This window comes from Stylophora pistillata, chromosome 4 (genome assembly GCF_964205215.1).
Source record: "Stylophora pistillata chromosome 4, jaStyPist1.2, whole genome shotgun sequence".
NCBI classification, from domain to species: domain Eukaryota; kingdom Metazoa; phylum Cnidaria; class Anthozoa; order Scleractinia; family Pocilloporidae; genus Stylophora; species Stylophora pistillata.
Window position 1 is genome coordinate 32,036,414 of NC_142522.1, and position 21,390 is coordinate 32,057,803.

The window sequence follows — 21,390 nt, forward strand, 5'->3', positions numbered from 1 at the left end:
CAATCAACTGCTAGCGATTGCTTCCAACCCAACAATCGATATCCCATGATCCATTTCAAGGGACGCGTTCTTTGTGCGTCATCTTGAATCGGTTGTTTCGTCGTTGTAACTCCTGATTATCTTAAAGGTAGAAAATCCTTCGAAATTCTGTCTCTTTTTTTGCCCATCCATGATTCAGTTCACTGTGATTCGAAAGCACACAGAGGCCTTTTTAAGGCTAAGTGGTTTCGTCTCCGTGGAAAGCTATTTTTCCAACTAAGTGCGTTTCGCTCTTTTCTGTCAAGGCGGCACTTTACATCATGGCCGAAGTTAATGATGAAAACGAATTGTTGGACTACGAAGAGGAGGAAACAGAAACCCCAGCGGAGGCGCAGGCGACCGAGGATCTCGCAAAGAAAGGAGTGAAGGGTACCTATGTTAGTATCCACAGTTCTGGCTTCAGAGATTTCCTCTTGAAACCAGAACTTCTTCGAGCCATCGTTGACTGTGGATTCGAACATCCTTCAGAAGGTAAAGACAGCCAACAAGGACATGTTCTTTTGCCTAAATCCTGCAGCAAAAATCGAAATCCTTTCAGCTGAAATTTTTTAGTGTCGCTCGTCTTTTCAATGTTTTTATTTTCTTGTTTCGATATGTAATGTAATGGGGATATCGCGGCTCGATGAAAATGTAGCCAGTTACTGCTTGAAATGAATATTAATGAGACAACTTTATGATCTTTTGTTGTGAGGTAGGTACGCATGTTTCATTGATGGAAGGAAGAAAGGAAATCAAATCTCTCAAGGTCTCATTTTGGGCAAACAGAAAAGATGAAAAATGAAATAATATAGATTACTGTTTATTAGGTAGTAACTTTGTGCTTTTACAGCATTTATGAGAGTTTCAACAGATGTTCTCTTCTTTTCCACAGTTCAGCATGAGTGTATTCCTCAAGCAATCCTGAGCATGGATATTATCTGTCAGGCCAAAAGTGGAATGGGGAAAACTGCAGTCTTTGTTCTGGCAACACTTCAGCAGCTAGAGCAAATTGATGGCCAAGTCAGTGTGTTGGTTATGTGCCACACACGAGAGTTGGCTTTCCAGATCTCTAAAGAGTATGAAAGGTTTTCTAAATACATGAATAACATCAAAGTTTCAGTGTTTTTTGGTGGCATCAGCATCAAGAAGGACCAGCAGACCTTGAAGACCAACTGCCCGCATATTGTAGTGGGTACCCCAGGCAGAATATTGGCGCTGGCACGAGAGAAGTCATTGAATCTCAAGCATATCAAGCACTTTATCCTTGATGAGTGTGACAAGATGTTAGAACAGCTTGGTAAGTGGTGTAATCTTTTCCAAAGTGGCTCCTGCCCAGAGTTGCTGTGAAGTCAATTTGTTTGAGATCTTGTTGGTCACTTCTCCTTGTCTCTTGGAGGAGACGAAACATACTTGTAAAGAGATAGTCATAGTTTTCTTGGATAGGTATTACCTTTGTGGTGAATGCCAATTATGTCTTCAATTCCAGATTGGCTGATATGCACACCTATATTTGAACTTTTAGAAGCACATGTTTTAAAGAGGGTAGGAGAGAGAGAGGAGAGACTTTGCAAAATGACAATGCAGTGCCAGTACAGTGCCTTTTTGTCAGTGGAAGCCTTCTCAGATCACTTCCCCTTAAAAACCCAAGAAGTTACCCTACACTAAGGGGGAGTTTGCTGGACAGTTTGGTCTCAAGTCTTGTCTCTACTGTGTTTAGCTCAGGGTCTAGGGCTAATAAGTAAAAGTTCTGGGATGGTATTGATTAAAATTCCTCTGTTTCCTCTTTCAGATATGCGAAGAGATGTGCAAGAAGTATTCCGCATGACTCCACATGAGAAACAAGTCATGATGTTCAGTGCAACTTTAGCCAAAGAGATCCGCCCTGTCTGCAAGAAGTTTATGCAAGATGTAATTATACCTCCTAAGTTCCATTGTGAAGTCTGTTGTTGAGCATTCATTACCCTCATGAAGGAGGTGATGGAGAAGCAGCTGTAAGGCTGATTGGCAATTATTGGCACTTCCTTGCAGTGGAGTTGTTTTACGTTGGTTGGCTTTTGGTAGTTTTTTTTTTTTTTTCCACTAATGATGGAATGTGAGATTACTAGATGGCTTTGGATGAGTAAGCTGTGGTTGGAGCATGTTTTTGGGTGTAAATGGTTAAACTAGGAAAGTGGTGCCTGCATGTTTTAGTCCTGGTCAGGTGTCCTGGTTTGTGTGTGTCTTGATTTGGTCATTCTTGGTTATAAGCTGTGGGTCATTCATTGGTTTGTATTTTACAGTCTGTACATAGGGTTATTTGATGATGGTTACAAGTATGTTTGGGATGAAAAATAGAGGTGGTTCTATGTAACCAATGTGTCTCGCTGCTTGGAGGTGCCATTATTGCTTGTCATTATACCTTGGTTCGGTGAAGGAATGTTCGTGGTCAAACCTTCAGAAGTCTTGATCATGAAGTGTAGCAAGCTAGCTCAAGCTGGAGCAGCAGCCATTACACCAAGTCAACTGCCTCATCTGATGTCAGTTGGTTTCCTCTCCTTCAAGATCCCAGCCCCACAAGCTGTAACTAAGTGGACTGTGTGACATGTTTGTGTTGTTCTTTTCTCATGTCAGATCCTAACCCTTTGTATTTCAAAGTAGCTTTTGTCTTTGTATTTGTGCATGTATAGTTGTTTGTATTTTCATGATTTTTGTTAATGAAGACATGCTTGTGACATGTTTGACATTTACAATGCCCAAGACTGCATTTAGTTTTTCTTGTCAATTAAATTGTTGTAGTTCACTTTTTAGTACACATAGGTAGAACATTTTGATATGTTTGGGGAGTTAATTTGTTTTTAAGCTCAGTTTTGCATTATAATCGTCTTTGTTGTGAAGTTGTTTTTTTGGAGTTTTTCTTTTGTCTTTACTTCCTGTTGGATGCTATAGTATTTTTTCCCAACTCCCTCTTGTGGTAAAGAACGTTGTTCTGTTCTCTTTATTAAACAGCCAATGGAAGTTTATGTTGATGATGAGACAAAGCTCACCTTGCACGGTCTGCAACAGTATTATGTCAAACTCAAAGATCAGGAGAAGAACAGAAAGCTTTTCGACCTCTTAGATGTGTTAGAATTCAACCAGGTATCTGAATGTAGTTGTAGTCATTATGAGGAGCTGCTGTATGGAGAGGAGGACTGGGATCCAAATTGTATCCAAAATTGTTCTGAGAAACTTTAAGCTAGCAGAGGGATTCTGAGACAAGTAGAGCACTGGTCATGGAATTGAGCAACACACAATCAAGATTATACTTTGTCACTTGAAATAAAGCTGGATCCCCCAGAAGTAATTGGTGGATATTTCTTGAGACTGGGGTTTCTGAAAAAAACATTTTTTATGGAGAAAGTAATACCTTTCAAGGGGAGGTTCCCAATATTGACTGAGAAATATTAGCATCTCTCTTTGTGGATATGATAAGAAATTAATTCTTTGTTCACAAGCAGTCACCATTTGTAGAACAATTCCAAGATGTTGGTTTAAAGTTTCTTGGGCGTTTTTCTGGTGTATAACTTTGAGCTTTGCATTAACTGCATTTGGAACATCTGTGGTCAAAGTTTTGACTCTGCACTTACTATGTCCATGTTTATAGATATTGATGTAGTGTAAATGAACTTGTACAGGAAATCATACATATGATGCACGATCCTCACAGTAGATAGTGCTAGTTAAGCAATAGCGAAAATCAGACCTGAAAAAAATCAGGCCTTTTTTCAGGTCTGATTTTCGCTATTGCTTAAATAGCGCTATCTACTGCGAGGATCGTGCATCATATGTATCTAATACCACAGTACAAAATATATGAACCTCATATATTTCATTATATCTAACAGGTAATCATCTTTGTCAAGTCAGTACAGCGCTGTATTGCCCTTGCTCAGTTGCTGATCGAGCAGAACTTCCCAGCAATTTGTATCCACAGAGGAATGGAACAAGAAGAGAGGTGAGAGTCAGTATAGGGGAATCCTTGTTTACAATATTTGCCTCATTGGCATAAGCAATTCAGTTTCTGATGAAGCTAAAAATAAATCAGTTCTGAATATCTAAAGGTCAAAGTATGATTAACTCGGCCAATGAATACGAGCCTGATGCATTGAATACTTTTTGTGCAACACGGGTTTAAAAACTCAAAATTTTACATAGAATGTATGAGCTCATTAGCGCTTTTGCCAGCCAGAAATTTTGCAGTTTTTGATGGACTATTTCTCCTAGAATATTACACCAAAAGAGCTAAAATTTTCACCATGTACTAAGGTTTTCTAGCTCTTTGGCTGCCTGAAGTCAATTTGTATCTAACATGCTTCCTTCTTTACACAAAGCCATATGCAAAGGAGCAAAAATGTAAACAATGATGTCAGCATGAATCCGCCTATACAGTATGTGACACAGATGTTAACAACAATTTCAGTTTGTTTACTAGCCAGTGGAAATTGAAAACCACACACCAAAACTGAATTTCTACTAGTCTGTGGCTGGTTGGCTACTGTCAGTTTTGAGCCTTGTAGGTAGTTGGAAAATACATTGTTTTGAGCAGGTATTTTTCCCCATTTACAGTCACAGAAGAGATAACATCAAGAGGATCAAACTGGCCGCCAGTTCTTATTACTTTGTGTACCTGTTGAGCTGCCTTGCTTTTCTTTTCTTTGTCTGATTAAAGCAAGTCTGAAAGACACCATATCTGAATTTAAGATTCATTTTTCATTCTGACTTTTTTTAAATTAAATTTTGCCTCCCTGAGAAGGTTTTGATACGGAATATTTCATTGCTATATTTGCAGATTGTCACGCTACAAACAGTTCAAAGATTTCTCCAAGAGAATGCTGGTAGCCACCAATCTGTTTGGTCGTGGAATGGATATCGAAAGAGTCAACATTGTGTTTAACTATGACATGCCAGAGGATTCAGACACCTACCTTCACAGGGTTTGTTAGCAAGAATATCATTTGTCTTTTCATAAAAGCCAACTTTGATCCTTTATAACTTTAGGGTTTGTATGAATGCTCTCCACATATAGTGAAATGATGCACCTCTGTCAAGTGTAATTATAATTGTGTGAGAACATTTTTTTTTTTAAATTGTGATGATTTTGTTTTTAAAAGGTTGCCAGAGCTGGACGTTTTGGCACGAAAGGCCTTGCCATAACCTTTGTCTCAGACGAAAAAGATGCTAAGATATTGAATGAAGTCCAAGATCGCTTTGAAGTGAATGTAGGAGAACTCCCGGAGGAGATTGACCTTTCAACATACAGTAAGTTTTTAAGTTTCAGAGTTGAAGTTTCATTTAAAACATTGTTTCTTGCAGCTGTTCAATCTGATAGATCTCACTTCTTAGAATAACAATTGAAGAGGTCTATAGTAATATTTCAAACATTTGGCAATGTGAAAGGAATTGACAGAAGAAGTCAACATGCTGGCTGCAAGCTCAGGATATTTCCATTTTATAATTACAGAATGTGATGAGAATTTGATAGTACAGGGTTTTAATAGCCCTTCTTTTTGTTTTTTTCTTTCACAGTTGAACAAGTACGTTAAATCGATGGAAGTCACTCCAAAGTGCAAGATCTTGTAAATTAATAGTATAAGAAGTACCAAGGAAAAGTATCCTGATCAACTTTCCAGTCACTTTTTACTTAAAACGTGAAGTTTCAGGAAGCTGTTTCTTACTGAAACCTTTTATGTATCTGTTATTATAGGCTCAGGCTTTTTTTTCTTTTTTTATTATCTACAGTATGTGTATTTTTACTGATCATGGAATAAATAAACATGAAATGTTCCTTTTTCTGTCAGTAGAAAATACTGCCTCTGAAAGTTGACTGTTCGCTTTAAGGTGGCTGAACACAGTTTTTGATACCTGTGTTTCTTTCACCATTTTCTCTAAAACCGTTGATCTCTCGGTCGCCAAAACTGGCAGCAAGCAAGTTAACTCAAACTTTGTTTTTTTGATAGTTAAGCTGACGTATGTGCCGTTGCCATGGTGACATGAATAACTATAAATAGGCCTTTAAAATTGGTTTTTGTAGAAAATCTAGTCATTAGATTTTCTTCAGAATTTGCATGCAACTAGTTTGTAACGATACAAGTTAACACCAATTTGCTAACAATTTAACAGAGAAATCTTTTAATTATGAAGTTTCACTCGATTATCTAGAATTTTATTTGTTCAAAATCAATTTTTTCATTACTCCAGTTACTTATTTCCTAAAGTATTTTCGTGCCAAATTTCGTGAAATTGTAATGAGTGGTTCTCGAGAAATAGGCATATTTCAGAGAAAGCGATTTTCCATTCAGTCGCAATTTTTTTACTTACTACGCATACGCTGCATTTAACTGGGTTCTCTCGGTCACGACGAAAAAGCTGAGAGTTGCTGGGTTCTTTGCACCGTTAACTTTTCTAACATGTCTTTGTAATAAAAGATTAAGGCCCTCAATACACTGCGCCAACTATAGAGATAAATAGCACAGATAGTGCTCTTAAGCAACCTACTGTTTCGTTTTTCACTCAGTTCTGAGAAAGGAAGAAGTAGTCTTCACGAGAAAAATCCTAACACCAGGCCCAAAAGATCGACGAAAACTGCGAACCGCTGCGATATTGCAGGATCCGCAAATCGATGAATTTACGCTCGGAATCCGAAATCCGGGCTAAATCATTGTCAGAATCTGCTGATCCGTTTGCCCATTCACCCACCTCGTAAGAAATTTAAAACCAATATTAGTGGATCATTCAGAGTTTGAGAGAATCCTTGGAGGAACTAAGGTCTAGATTCTGGATTGTAAAAGGAAGACAAGTCAATCGCAAGATTCTTTTAGAAATACGTGGATTGCAAGTAGATAGAGGGACAACATAAGAGAGATTTGGCACCGCTTTTACGTGAAACCGCAGACGTCAGCTTGCCCTTCCACGTATCACGTAAAATAACGTGAACCTTGCTGCTTTAGGTTCGCCTGAGCTTACGTCATGGAGGATTTGAAGGCACTCTTGTATGACTTACAAGGAATAGTTTTGGTGCCCTTTTTCAGGCAATTAACTTTTACTAAGACAGAAAAAGTGACATGACAGGCTCCGGGCGACTTTTATTAGCTATGTTTATATTTTTATTCTTTTATCTCTTCTTGTTGTGTAATAACGTTGAAGAGTAATAAAGTAGATGTAGATGTAGAAAGTGAAGAAATCTTACGCGGTAAACGCGAAACAGGTTACTTTCACGTTGAAATGGCAGAGCGCAAACGGCAAACGTGAAAAAAGGCGGGAAAAATAACGTCACGTGGTCACTCTTGTCGTTCACGTTTCACGTATATAAACGCGGTTGCTAAATATCTCTATTATGCCATCTAGACGACCGCGCCCTTGCCTCGTGTTCGCGTGGAAGAGAACCCTGCCTTCACTAATACTGGAATCGATTTTTCCGGACCGTTGTTTGTTATGAGTGGCTCTGTAGAGAAAAGCGGTATGGAGAAAGTCCACATCTTCAACTTTGTGGCCAATTTACGGTCTTTTAAAAGTCTGATCTCTTATTCTTCGAGTGACTTCACTTTTTATTCCGGGCGACATGACTAAAATTACGGGCGACATGACTAAAATTACAGGTGACATGACTTAGGCTCCGGGGAACTTGACTTCAGGTGAGACGCCTTTCGGGCAACTTGACCGGTTGCCGTTATGGGATGGGTGATAAATAGCAAGAAAACTCTTATGGAAATTTGGTTTCTTGACAATCATCCTTGTCGTGGTTATTTCTATATCAAAGAGAGATGGTCTGCAGAGAAATATTCTCTTTTTTAACAAATCACTCGATTATGCTCCTTCACGTTTAATGAGAAATTTTGAACTGGATCTACAAAGCTTTATTCTCGCTAGCAGCTGTTTTCGAGTAGGAAAGCCTTGCGCTACGGCGGAAACGAAGTCCTACATGCCAGTCCCAGTCTCTTGTTGTTTGATCGGTTAGTCTTGCGCAACATTTGCATCAAACACGTGAAGTGAACCGGGGTTAGCAAGTTGTCTGGAACAGTTTGATGGTGTCACTTTGTAAATATATGGTTTCTCGCCGCTTTACCACTGCGGTACAGCTGTCAGCAGAAATAATGCAACAAAGGACTTATGAAGTAAGTTGGTTTGGGGGTTATTTTGCCTTTGTGAAGACAGCGAAGCAACCAAGACTGCAATTTGCAAAACTGAAAGGCGGTCAAAGTTATTGTTTTGAATTTGTACTCATTGCGTTAATTCTACTTAACATCTTTGACTGAATCTGCTAACTTTCTTTGAAGGATGCTGTGAAGAAACTGAACTCTCTTCAAACGAATGCTCAAGTCCTGGAGCAAATCCGAAAAACACGGGGACGGCTTGCACAGAATAATTTACCGGAGATGAGAAGCTTCACTGAACGAGCTGGGGTCAAAGTGAGTTCTACTGCATACATTGCATCCTTTGTTTGTTTTTTTAAACTACCCGCAAGTTGTTTGTTCGTACTTTTTTTTAGGTGGATAGGAGGCTCGGGAAACCGTGTCAGAAGCATTCTATTAGCTCTCGTCATTGTTGTTCGTACTTTCTTTTTAACGTGGAAAGCTCGGGAAACCGTGTCAGATGCATGGCCTTCGCCATTATTGTTATTATTTCACGTGACGTTATTTTACTTTCGTGACAAATGTGAAATTTTGGCGGGTAATCACCTGTTTACGAAATGAGTGATTGTTATTTGAAAGTGAGACGTGTGGCCACTTGGGTGAGGAGAGTGAAAAATGGGTTCAAATGTGAAAGCTATTACAAAAAAAAAGTACCAGTAAAAAGTTTTGTCATCTAGTTGTTACATAAAGCCTGAGAGAAAACTATTAGAGAACGCGATTTGGAACACCAAGGCACTATATTGATGCGCGCTGAAGCTGGTTAAGTAAGCGACATACTGTCTCCCCAATTGATTGCACAAAATTGAATTGGTTTAATTATTTTTGATTTGTCTAATGAGAGTGTCAGTCTATTCAATTAAAACAACCATTTGACAGAACAACTCGGATATCTCAAATACAGTAGTCAGATTTGATTGGGTTCAATAAGGTACTTTGTACTATTAATTACAATAATTTATCAGAAAAACAAAAACAGCGCCAAAAAAATGAGCAAACTGCCAAATAAAAGTTGATTAGGAAAATCATATTTTCACAAAGGCAGTATTAATTAAAAATTTAGGAGGTGCATATATATCAACTGACATCAACCTGAAGTAGTGTCTTAATTGTCAGTTTTTAACTATTTAGCAATTATTTGCTTAAGGTGAAGTGAATATTGTTGAATAATCCCTGAAATGAAGTTGAGGGAGTTTATTCAACAATGTTCATTGAGCCCGAGGCAAATGATCGTTTTAATTTAATTGCTCAGGTGCTATCAAATTCTGTTATAAAATCTGTAAATAAAGCATTGTGCATATTTCATTACAATTGTATCAAGATAAGCCAGCAGTTTTAAAAACGGGTTTATTTTATTGAAACAGTAAAAGCTTCATTTCTTTCTTTTGAAAGTGTTCTGCTCATCTTTTAGCATCTTTTGTGCTCTTTGCAACTGCATTGTCTTGTATTGCGTTTCTCACTTCCTGCCATTATCACCTTGCACAAGGTGACTAGAGCAAGATATGACACAATCCTCAACCAATCAGAGTAGGCATATCCCAATAATCACCTTAGTAATTATACTAAAAGTTCTCACAAGTGTAGTTTAGTTAATAACTAATTTATATTTCAAAGTTTGTTTTTTTACTTTTTTGCTCTTTGCATTTTACAGTGATAGTTTTATTGCAATTATAATGAAGGGTGACATTAAATTTTCACCTACTTAGGGAACTACTGAAATTTTATATTCACTCACAGATGTTGATTGCAAAGAATATGATAGTGGCCATTGCCCCTTTAAATTTTTAATGAAAGAATGGTTCTTTGTTCATAGATGGAGGATCTAGATAAGCTGTCTATTATTCATATTAGTGGAACAAAAGGAAAGGTACACTATCTTTGTTTATTTTTATTCACAGGTAATTTATCTATCTGGTATCTTTTAAACCTAGATAAACATAACTCACATACACCCAAGTTTGTTTAACTCAACAATCAATTAGACCTCCCAGGATTCAATTGTTGCAACACTACTACTAACAAACAACAACAAACATATGAAACATATGTATGAACTGCGGTTATGAGACGTATATGTGAACGATCCTTCGCAGTGCTTTACTGCGAAGGATCGTTCACATATACGACTACTACTAACAGCGATAAGGGGTTTCAATAAAATTTTAAGTAGGCAGCTGGTTAGTGAGAGTAACCAACTGTACCAACAAGGGGCCATCAGGCCTCTTGATCTAGAGGGGTCCGGGGGCATGCCCCCCCCCCCCCAAAAAAAAATGTTGACATCTTGAAGCTCTGAAATGCCATTTCTGGAGTTCTGGAGACCAAATTGAGTGCAAAAGATAAAGGAAAACTCCCTATCAACAGCAACAATTTTTTTTATTTTTACAATACTAATAAGCTGAAAATGGAAGTTTGCATGCATTTACTGGAAGTTTAAGGTCATTGTCACTAAAAACAATAGAGCTAAACAGAATCACTTACTACCAGTAAGAAAGCGTACAGATGCATTTTTAATCTTTCACCCATTTGTCATTGTTTTTCTCCCGCAAACCCACAAAAAGTTTGCGGGTAAAAAACATTCCAAGCTTCTCTGCCTACCCACCAGGACACCCGCCAGACAGACTTCAAATGCGAGTGGAAAAAAATAAAATGCTTAAATTAGTGTCCGATTTGTTTTCGTTTTGTTCTTTTTGCAATACCATGAAACATGCAATTATGGTTGTTGTTCAAGAAAATGCAGCTTTCATTCATGGTTCGATTTATCAGGCCACAATGAACTCCTGAACACGTTAAACAAGTGACGGTAATTAGATTATATATAATTACATACTTTGCATGCAGTTAAATTTTTCGTAAACCTCTTGCATCCTAACACCATCCCAAAATGAGTCGAGTGCTGTGACCAACAAGTCGTGTCTGATCTTTTGATAATTATTTAATTTTGAAATTGAGGTAAAAAGTTCATACAAGCCTATCAAAATTAATTTTAATTTAGTTTTCAAAGAATCTTTTGTTCAACTTAATTATTTAAATTTAGGGAAAATGTAGCCAACTTCTCTGAGCGAAGTAGCCGACGCTTTTTATCGGCCGTCGGTGCTTATTGAAAGCACTGAGTGATAATCCTTATTTCAAAATATCCTGCCTTACAGTGTTAGGTTGGGGTCCTTATTTGTGTTAACTTCAGGTTTCTATTGTCCAACATGCACAAAGAATGTTATAGTCAATATTTATTTAGTTTAATCCTGAATGTTCAGAATTATGCGTGAACCCTCTCAGTCCCAGAAGTGGCCGAACAAGAACTTTCTCTTACAGTAACCATATTATTTCAAGTATGATATTCAGGTTTATTGAATAATAATTATTTGACTTTTGTAATTACAACTTAAAGGTTTTTCCTCCTGTATTTGTTTCAAGGGCTCATCTTGCGCATTTTGTGAAAGCATTCTACGTCATGAGGGTCTTAAAACAGGATTCTATAGGTAAAATGAATACGGGTGCAAATTCTTGATGTTGACTTTAAACAAAGGAGAAATATACAAGGACCAGGAACTTGCAGGTCTGCATGGTCAAGGAAAATTAATTTGTGGCTTTGGCTGTGATGTTAACAGCTGTAAGACTCAAGTGGGGCTTAAGGGTTATATTTGGTCAGTTTTTATCTGCCAGTAAAGTTAGGTTAATATGTTTGCTTTCTACTATTATATTTATACCCATTGTAGCTTCACCGTACAAAGACCATGATGATAGATAGATAGTTTATTAGAATATCGAACATGGCAGTCCGCAGACTGAATTGCGTTACAATTACTTAGAACTAGGAATAAATACAATTGAAATTATAATAAAATCACATAAAATTTTCACTGGCACTAGCATTAAAGTTATGATTCCTTTGCATTTTGTTTTTATTAGTGCTGAACAATACAGTTTATTATGCAGTTTAATGGTAAACAGAGTTTTAACCAGGTGCACTTGTGTCATGTGGAGGCGCAGTGGCCTCATGGTTGGTGCGCTCAACTCTGGATTGAGTGGTCTGGGTTCGAGCCCTGGCCTGGACATTGTGTTGTTATCTTAGGCAAGACACTTTACTCTCACAGTGCCTCTCTTCACCCAGGTGTATAAATGGGTACTGGCAATTTAATGCTGGGGGTAACCCTGCGATGGACCGGCATCCCATCCAAGGGGGAGTAGAAATACTCCTAGTCGCTTCATGCTACAGAAACTGGAGTTAAGCACTAGCCTAATGGGCCGCTAGGCTTGTAAACAGACTTTACCTTTACCTTTTACTTGTGTCATGTAGCTCACCACATTTAATGGAGGTCAGAGAGAGAATCAGAATAAATGGGAAACCATTACCCAAGGAGACATTTGCAAAATACTTCTTTGATTGTTGGGATAACCTCTTAAATAATGGTGATGTAAGTACCAAGGTAATTAAGGAAATGTCATTTTTAGATTTTTAGAATATGGGTAAGCTAAGGGAAACAGTTTAGAAAATACAATTGACATACTGCCTCAACAAGTTTTACGGTTTCTAATAAATATTCAGGCAAATGGAATCTTACAAAATACAGTTACACCAGTTGGATGATAAATGTTGATCCATCCAAATACAACACAGCTTTCAGCGATGAAATGCAGTTTAAAATATTAGTTCATCATTCAATTCAAATAATTTAATAGTATTTGTCTTTTTTGGTGGTGGGGAAGGGGTGATTGAGTAGGGGGTTTAACACCTTACATATTCTTGGGAAGTAACTATTTTGTTTCCCTCCTCTCCCCTCTATTGTGAGGCATTATGTTTCCCTCCTCTCCCCTCTATTCTGAGGCATTATGTTTCCCTCCTCTCCCCTCTATTCTGAGGCATTATGTTTCCCTCCTCTCCCCTCTATTCTGAGGCATTATGTTTCCCTCCTCTCCCCCCTATTCTGAGGCATTATGTTATTGTGAATTTATGCTCTGTAGGGTTGAAAATGAAATTAGTTACTATAATTAAGCTCACCCTCGTTATGTACTACAATTTTGTTTTTAATTTACGGGGTCTTACTTCTACTGATTACAGTTTTATTGTGCTACAGGAGGAAGGGAAAAACTCCATGCCAGCATACTTCAGATTTTTGACATTGCTGTCTTTTCATGTCTTCCTCAAAGAAAAGGTATGCAAGGAATTAAATTTTATCCCTTCTTTGCATTACAACAAGAACAATTAAATTTGAGTTAGTGAAACATTACAAAAATTGAATTTGTTATTTATTAACTTTTCAATAGTATAATTATTTTGATCAATTTTGACCGTTTGAGCTTGTGTGATTATATTATTTTCTAAGACCAAGTTAACATTTCCAATTTTGAAAGATTTTTTTACCTAAATGTTTCAAACTAAGGGTAAATTTAACTGTACTCTTTTTTAAGGTTGATGTGGTAGTTCTTGAGGTTGGCATTGGAGGTGCTTACGACTCTACAAACATTATCAGGTATCTAATGGGTTTTTCCATCTGTTGTATACTCTATAATTACAGAGCAATCAAATCCTTGAAATTCCTTATACACTAGTGTTTATACTGAACAAAATGTTTGATTTATAATAGTAATATCCTGCTATGATTTTGTGATTAACCTATACATGTATCTATCCAGAAATCCTGTTGCTTGTGGAGTGACCTCTCTTGGCATGGACCATGTAACCACATTGGGTGGAACCATAGAAAGTATTGCTTGGCAGAAGGCTGGGATATTTAAGGTAAATACTTTTTCACTGCCATCAGTAATATTTCAGTCTGAAGAGTGAGAGCTGTACATGCAATTCACCATGTTCCTGCTTAGAATACTCAAAACATTATTTTGCAATATTTCTTCATCAATGTAAGTTGCATTTCATTTCCAGCCAGGAGTACCTGCTTTTACTGTCCCACAACCAGAAACAGCCCTGGAAGTTGTTGCTGATAGAGCAAAAGAAATAAGGGTACTTACAAAATCATTTTAAATTCTCTTTCGACCTGACCAATTTTATGCTATTTTTAAGAATGTTCTATATAGTCAGGCATGGTTATTTATTGTAATTACATTTTGCAGGCTCCTCTTTTTGTCATTCCTCCCTTAGATGACTATCCAGGAAGCCTACCAGGTATTCATGCTAAATAATTACCCTTTGGCCCTTTCAACTCCAGGATCTCAGTATTAACTCTTATCACTGCCAACCATACATCTGTAGTTTTCTTAAGCACATTCTTATCACCTGTGTGCTTTCACAATATACAGGTTCTGGAAGGTGAAAAAATTAATTTTACTAACAGCCCCACTAGTAATTGCGAGTAAGGACAGTCCCAAAAGTGGGAATGGTAAAGGTGTAGGAATAGGATTATTTATTCTCCAACTACACTTCATAGAGTACAAATAACACCATAGATGAGTACAAATATCACGCGGAATTTGTACTCTATAGTACCGGTTAAACAGGTTTTCTTGCATCAGGCAAGCGAAGAATTGGATTGTAGTTACGAAAAAAAAAAAATGGCGGACAATTTGAATCATATTTCCGATGACAAAGAGTCGGAGTGGCTGGCAAATATAGATCCAAGTTTAGAAGATGAATCAAACAAAGAAAAACAGCTAGACGGCTAGGAAATTTCTTCATTTATTGAAGAAAATAGAAACAGCAACATGACAATGTGCCAATTCTGTTCTGCTTTGCATACTTCTGTCATGCGCTCCCCATAAATAAATATCCGCGAAATTCGCCTGCACTGAAATAACAGTTTGGCATGTTTGATAATAAATAACTTATGAGACGTTTTGTTGTGTAGTATCACTGAGTATTTTCACTCGTTGTTTGTATTTTGACTCGCCCTACGGGCTTGTCAAAATACAACACAACTCATAAAAACACTCAGCAATACTACACAACAAAACGTCTAATGAGATATGTGTACTTCCATGTTCGTAACCCTTGACTCCCAAGATTTGCTGGTCAGTTCTCCCCTCCAGCTGATACACATTTCATTGTAAATAATTACTTACAAGAATTTGGTGTTATATCAAGAGAACAACTTCTGCCGGATAAGTTTGAGTATTCTCGTTACCTGTTTGCTGGATAATGTATGAATATCATACGGAGAAGTTACATGTTAATCACTCCTGGAACTTAGAGGGTTATAGTTATTAAATTTCCCAAGAGAAGAGGTAATAATTTTTCACAGAAAAAGTGAAACAAGAAAGTCTTTTATAGAGGGGGGAAAATTAATGTATTCTACTAAGCTTTAGGGCAAATTGTAGGATTGCCCATATTTGTAGTCCTACTTTGGCCAGATAGAATAATGTCACAGACGTACCTTTTCTTTCCTTTTTGCATCTTTTGAAAGATCTTGGTCTGGAAGGAGATCACCAGCTATTGAATGCATCCCTTGCTCTACAGCTTTGTCAAACATGGATTTCAAGAAGATACAAGAAGGCTGACAATTGTGAAGGTTTGATTTCCATTTGGTTGATAGATTATTTTTAATTAGTGATTAGTATTCAGATAATTAGTTAAAAGCAGCCAGAAAATTGTTTGGTACATGCTTCTAGGGAAAGGTGAGATTACAAAGTAAGAGGGGCAACCCCAACCATTTAGGAAAAGTTTGAAATGAATTTTGTTATTTATCTGACTACATTCAATTGTTTTCACTTGGTGCTATATATTAAACATATCTGATTCTTCCCTATCCTATAGTGGAAAATGGAACAAGCATTAAAAGAGCATCTACAGAAGAAAAGTCATCAGATGAACCCTTCAGTAAAAAGGCTAAAGTTGAAGTTCCTGTTGCACAAATATTTGAAATCTCCAATACTTTTAGAAGTGGTAAGAAAACAGTTTATCTATTTCATTTATCAGCCAAATACCAAAAATGACTTTACAACCAAACTTTGTCGTTGAAAATTTTGAATAAAAATTCCTTAACTCAGGCTTCAAAAACCTAGTACTGTTGAAATTATATGCTTTCTACAACTGATTCTGACATAACAAATGGAAACTTTGTCAATCAGAAAGTAGTTTATTGACTTCAATTAATTCTCGTGTCAAATGTGTGAACGTAAGTTGAAATATGTATGAATGCCCAGAGGATTTTATTTCTCTGTCTCATTAACAGTTTAACCCTAACATCAGTATGCATATTCTCCTTACTGTTCTCTATAAATTTCTTAAGGTGTCGCCAAGGAGTGTTCATTCTTGTAACCTTAATGTTTGATTCTGGGGTGATATTGTAAGGAGAAATAAGATGCTAGTTACAGGACAGGTGTCCTGCATTAGGAGCCCTCACCAATCAACTTTGATGTCTGCTCCTGCTGAATAGAGGCTTACATACATAGGTTATGCAGTAAATGGTTTGAACCCGGGGGTAACATGTGAAGGTGTTGTCTGATCGTCCGGGTGAGTGTAGTCCTGAGAAGGACTGTTGTCGGTGGTAGTGACTGACGTTTCGACAACCTGTGCGGAAATCATCATCAGAGTCAAGTGAATGATTGTTGTCAGTAGAACAATCATTCACTTGACTCTGATGATGACTTCCGCACACGTTGTCGAAACGTCAGTCACTACCACCGACAACAGTCCTTCTCAGGACTACACTCACCCAGACGATCAGACTACACCTTCACATACATGGGTTAATTAATCACTCCCCATAGAGGCTTTTCAGGGCCAACACCCACCCATCCCACCCAAGGGAGGACATCCACCACACAGTGATCTCGTGCATGGTAAATTAATGTCTCCTACCCCTAACCCTGCAGGAGACGGGGCCTACGGTTTATTCGCCCTTATCCGAGAAGACTAGAATATCTATCCATTTCTTGATTATAGAAAGGTGGAAAATTCTCCTCACTTATTTTAAGACCATGAGTATTGGTCCAGCCAGGGCTCGAACCCTCGACCTCCCACACAACACAATCAGGCGCTCTGACCAATTAAGCTAACCGGGAGGCTTCCTTTGAATACAGGTTCATCTTGCAGTAGATATGTGGCAGGAAAATTTGGTCCTTGGGCAAGCGTCCAGGCAGTGTGGGGTTTGCAAAATAAGGCATCACTGTATTTCTTATTTTCCCCATTAATTGTACCAGGTTTGAAAAATACCAGATGGTGTGGACGAAACCAGGTTATTGTTAGACCAGCAGTTACTTTCTATTTGGATGGTGCTCACACACCAAGGAGTATGGAGGTAAAAGAATATTAACTGTCTGATAGCTTTTCTGAAGTTAAGATTCAAACTGGAACATGTAAAGGCTGGTAGGCAACTTTCGATTGAGTATCAATAGTGACCCTGGATTGCTTAGTTTTTGCTTTTCTTTACTTCGTGATTGGTCCAGAAAACTTGCATAACTCACTCAACCAATCAGATGTGAAACTAAAACCAACCATGACTTGATTGCCCATGTTTTCCCATTATTTAGATGGTTCGGTTGTTTTTACTTGACTTCTTATTGGACCTTAAAGGTACTTTCCTTCATTCTGATTAGCCATCACAATGTCTCTGTTTTTGATTTTACAACATTCAATCAAGAAGCACCCCCATGCATTTCAGTTCTAAATCAGATCCTTAACCTCCATATGGGTATAATTTGATGGCATGAGGTGGAAAGCTCTGACTGATAAGGCTTAATCCCCTGTGACTAGACGTGTGCTTAAAAATTATGTTCAAAATTTTATTTAGATGCCTGGGATAGGTATATACCTCCTTGCTTCACTTATCAACCTTCATGTAGTCTTACCTATGTCATGTAGAATTTTGTTTTGTATTAATTTTGCTTCACTAAAATGTCATACCTGTAGAATGGGTTCAAAGTTTAGCATTGTTACAGCATCCACTTTCTTTCACATATTCTACAAATTCTCTCACTGCACCCCTTGTCAGTGATGCATTGTCTAGAGATTTTGTCTTTATTAATAGGGGTGTCTTTCCCATCTGGGCGTCACTTAAATTTGAACCATTCTGCAACTTTTCAAATACATTGTATTTAAGGCAATCTGCTGTCACTACAAACAGATAGAGACAACTGATAATTACATGGGGAGAGGTGGGCAAGTTGACAAACAAGAGTGAGAGAGGTGGCAATTCAAGAGTTTTGGTCCATTTTACAATTGGGTGATTTTCATCATTCTGGTGTTTTAGGCTTGTGCCAGGTGGTTCAAAAAGAGGGCAGATGAGGAAAAAGGAAAAGAAAGGTGATGCATGGGATGAACAGTAATGCAAATGAGATTTCCCATGCAGTTAAACTAGAAATTTAATGAAGGAATTTCGAACCTTATTTTTTGCTATTTTTGGTTCAACGCCAAAGCAATGCCAAAGCAAGCTAGTTTAAGTTACTCACCATTAATGATAGCTTTTATTTTTGTTGTGACAGTTTCATATGAACACTATGGAATTCTATTCTAAAGCAGAGTTATGAAAACAGATTATTTGGGAAGAAAGGGTTCAGATCTCACCTGCACAGTTTGCATGAAATGCCTGTGGCTGTGATGGAAATAATTGAGTGGATGGAACTTGACCTGTCATGAAAATGTTGGAAAATTAAATAATATTTTAGGATGCTTAATTCTCCAACATTTTCAGGTATAACCATTCATTTATATCTTGAATACCTTCCAAGTATACTGTACTTGTCACTTTTCCATGAGTAGTTTTACTTTTATAGTACATTTAGAGTGCACTGCAAAATTTTCTTTACCTTTCAAGTGTACTTCAAGTATGCTTTTGGGTGTTCTAATTTCAGGTGGTATAATGAGTATGATACGAGTATACTTTTAGTAGCTCTTCAAACTATACTTCAAGTCTACTGAAAGGATACTTTGTGTATCTTATTTGTATTACACTGATTAAGTGTACTTAATTTTTGACAGATCAGAAGGCAAGAAGTTCTAGTGTAAAAATTATGTACTAGACTTTATTAGTCTTGGATCAAGGCAAAAGGCTCATGGTCATATTTCCCAACGTTTTATTTTTGCTATAGAGGGACTGTTGCACGAGTGTTGCTATTCAACTTGACTGGTGGGCGTGATGCCCATGGTCTTCTTAAACCAGTTATGGTAGGTATTCAATGAAAGCATTATTATTTTCTTTGGTGGTGATTCATGAAACTTGCAGAATGAATAGCTACATGTATCATAAAAGAAAAATGTCACAGGCATTGATCTAGTCTGATCTACTTTTTTTTTATTTTTGCAGAAATGTGATTTTGATCATGCAATTTTCTGCCCCAATAACATCAGTCTGAATTTGAAAAGCAGTGATTCAGGTACACAACAAGTAATTTTATTTTGATATTTTGAGGTTACTTGAAGCATTTTTTTACATTTATCCCCGTCATATGTTTTTTTTTTTCCAATTTTTCTTTCTCAGATCTGACAAACTTTACTGTAAGTCGCGATAACCAGTTGCGATGGTGTGTGGAGAACCAACGTGTCTGGATGGCTCTGAGAGGTGCAGGCTTCCAACCTCATGCAGACCCAACAGGGAACTGTACAGAAATTACAAATGGTGACCATGTGATCAAGAATGGTCTAGATGATGGCCCATATTCGACCATATTTCCTTGCGTTTCTCAAGCAATTCACTGGTTACTAGGAGGGAGAGATTCTCTCATAGAAGAATTTTGCCGAGAGGATTTGCCAGTACCAGATTTTATTAAAAAGGCTTCAAGAGTTCAGGTTCTAGTTGGAGGAAGTTTGCATCTTGTTGGTACTGTCATGAAAGTTCTGGGACCGGAAATTGTGGGAGATGTTTAAAATAGATGGCTAAAATAGATGTCAAAAGCATATCCACACCCACAGAATTCTACAGCAAGAGGTCACAGGGAGTTATTCAGCTATTGGCAGCAATTGAAAATGACTCAATAATCAGTGATTGAAAACTTGCTTTCTAGAAAATGATGATGTTGGTAGTGGTTGATACCCAAATGTAAGAAATTAGCTGACCAAAATAAGTGTGACATAGTTAATGATATAACTTTGTGCATAATTTTTGATAATCCACCTGACTGAACTAAGAAAATTGGTTGTTATATTATGTAAGGAAAGATAACGAGGCTACATTTTTCCAAATATTTTAGTGAAAGTGTTGTTCATTGGTTTGTATGTATAGATATATTTATTTTGGTAACTTACTTCTGACAGTCACGTCTTTGAAAACCTGTTTCTTTGAATAACTTGCCATATTCTAGTGGCACATGATTTTGTTGGCTGAGGCTTTATTAAGAAAATTCATTGAAGTTGTTTTAATCAATTTGTAACCTATCTACAAAGTTTAGATTATTGCATATTATTTTGTTATGGGTTGAACCACAACAAAAGCAGAAGAAATCAGCTATGGTGTAAATAGAATATTAACACAAATGATAGAACTTACAAGCAGTAGAAGAATATTACTGTAAATTTAGAAAAAATCATTTATGATTACTGTTCATTGTATTCTAAGTTTCTTTTTCTTCTCTTAGTCTGTAAATGCTGTAGAGTACCCAATTCTAAAATCTAAATCTAAATCTAAATATCGTTATGTCGGCAAAATCGTTTAGGACATCACGCCAACTCTAAGATAATAATAAGTGAAGCTATACTATACAACACTATCAAAAACTATTGAAAATTATTAAAAACTATTTAAAACTACCGATAAATAAATTTAAGTTAGTTTGCTTTTAAAAATACGGAGGGATTGGCTGGAGACAGTTTCTTTTGGGAGTTTGTTCCATTCAGTTATTGTCCTGGGAAAAAACGAAAATCTAAAAATATCTTTGTCCTTTCGGTACAATAAATTTAAAATCATGGCTTCCTCGGGTTCTCCTTTCTTTGTTTGTTATCAAATAATCCCCCCAATCCCCATCTAGGAGGCCGTGGCACATCTTGTACATAGTGGAGAGCCTTGCATGTCTTCTCATTGTTTCAAGTGTGTCCCAATGTAGGTCTTGCAGCATTTCCGTCTCGCTCGTTGTTCGATCGTAATTTCCAGTGACAAAGTGGGCTGCTTTCCGCTGTACCCTTTCTAGAGCAGCTCTATCTTTCTGGTAATGTGGGTCCCATGCACTACAGGCATACTGGAGTTTTGGCCTCACAAGTGTCATATACACGGTTTCTTTCACTGACTTTGGACAATTCCACAGGTTTCGTTTGATAAGTCCCTGGACCTTATTTGCCCTAGATGTGATTGTTTCGATGTGTGGTGATGATCTTCAATAAGATTTTGCAGCAAAATTCTCTGAAAATTTC

The 21,390-nt window shown here is 37.3% G+C and overlaps 2 protein-coding genes across 3 annotated transcripts; both read left to right on the forward strand.

The window, feature by feature from the left end:
* The first annotated feature begins 43 nt into the window (after positions 1-43).
* Positions 44-5,821, forward strand: LOC111345222 (spliceosome RNA helicase Ddx39b). The gene is made up of 9 exons (XM_022952499.2): positions 44-127; positions 285-510; positions 911-1,315; positions 1,808-1,926; positions 3,004-3,135; positions 3,882-3,991; positions 4,826-4,970; positions 5,148-5,295; positions 5,563-5,821. Exons 2-9 carry the CDS (start codon positions 300-302, stop codon positions 5,577-5,579), a joined length of 1,287 nt encoding a protein of 428 aa, XP_022808234.1. The 5' UTR covers positions 44-127; positions 285-299; the 3' UTR covers positions 5,580-5,821.
* Positions 5,822-7,988: 2,167 nt separating this feature from the next.
* Positions 7,989-20,595, forward strand: LOC111345218 (folylpolyglutamate synthase, mitochondrial). 2 transcript variants are annotated; one of them, XM_088756430.1, is made up of 17 exons: positions 7,989-8,147; positions 8,310-8,441; positions 9,976-10,029; positions 11,574-11,638; positions 12,457-12,586; positions 13,235-13,312; positions 13,569-13,630; positions 13,794-13,896; positions 14,041-14,118; positions 14,229-14,280; positions 15,515-15,619; positions 15,865-15,993; positions 17,253-17,350; positions 18,302-18,354; positions 19,140-19,215; positions 19,355-19,424; positions 19,529-20,060. In XM_088756430.1, exons 1-17 carry the CDS (start codon positions 8,058-8,060, stop codon positions 19,912-19,914), a joined length of 1,761 nt encoding a protein of 586 aa, XP_088612556.1. In that variant the 5' UTR covers positions 7,989-8,057; the 3' UTR covers positions 19,915-20,060. The 2 variants fall into 2 exon arrangements, with proteins under 2 accessions (XP_088612556.1, XP_088612557.1); XM_088756431.1 differs by having other exon boundaries at positions 8,000-8,147; positions 12,457-12,574; positions 19,529-20,595.
* The last annotated feature ends 795 nt before the right edge of the window (positions 20,596-21,390 follow it).

What these genes read in the sequence shown, in the direction of transcription:
- LOC111345222 (XM_022952499.2), top strand. Translation starts at nt 300, where the DNA reads ATGGCCGAAGTTAATGATGAAAACGAATTGTTGGACTACGAAGAGGAG. An exon ending in GCAAGAAGTTTATGCAAGAT is followed by an intron (nt 1,927 to 3,003) that starts GTAATTATACCT and finishes TTTATTAAACAG; the next exon opens with CCAATGGAAGTTTATGTTGA. An exon ending in GGAATGGAACAAGAAGAGAG is followed by an intron (nt 3,992 to 4,825) that starts GTGAGAGTCAGT and finishes CTATATTTGCAG; the next exon opens with ATTGTCACGCTACAAACAGT.
- LOC111345218 (XM_088756430.1), top strand. Translation starts at nt 8,058, where the DNA reads ATGGTGTCACTTTGTAAATATATGGTTTCTCGCCGCTTTACCACTGCG. An exon ending in AGAAGGCTGGGATATTTAAG is followed by an intron (nt 13,897 to 14,040) that starts GTAAATACTTTT and finishes TTTCATTTCCAG; the next exon opens with CCAGGAGTACCTGCTTTTAC. An exon ending in ATAGAGCAAAAGAAATAAGG is followed by an intron (nt 14,119 to 14,228) that starts GTACTTACAAAA and finishes TACATTTTGCAG; the next exon opens with GCTCCTCTTTTTGTCATTCC.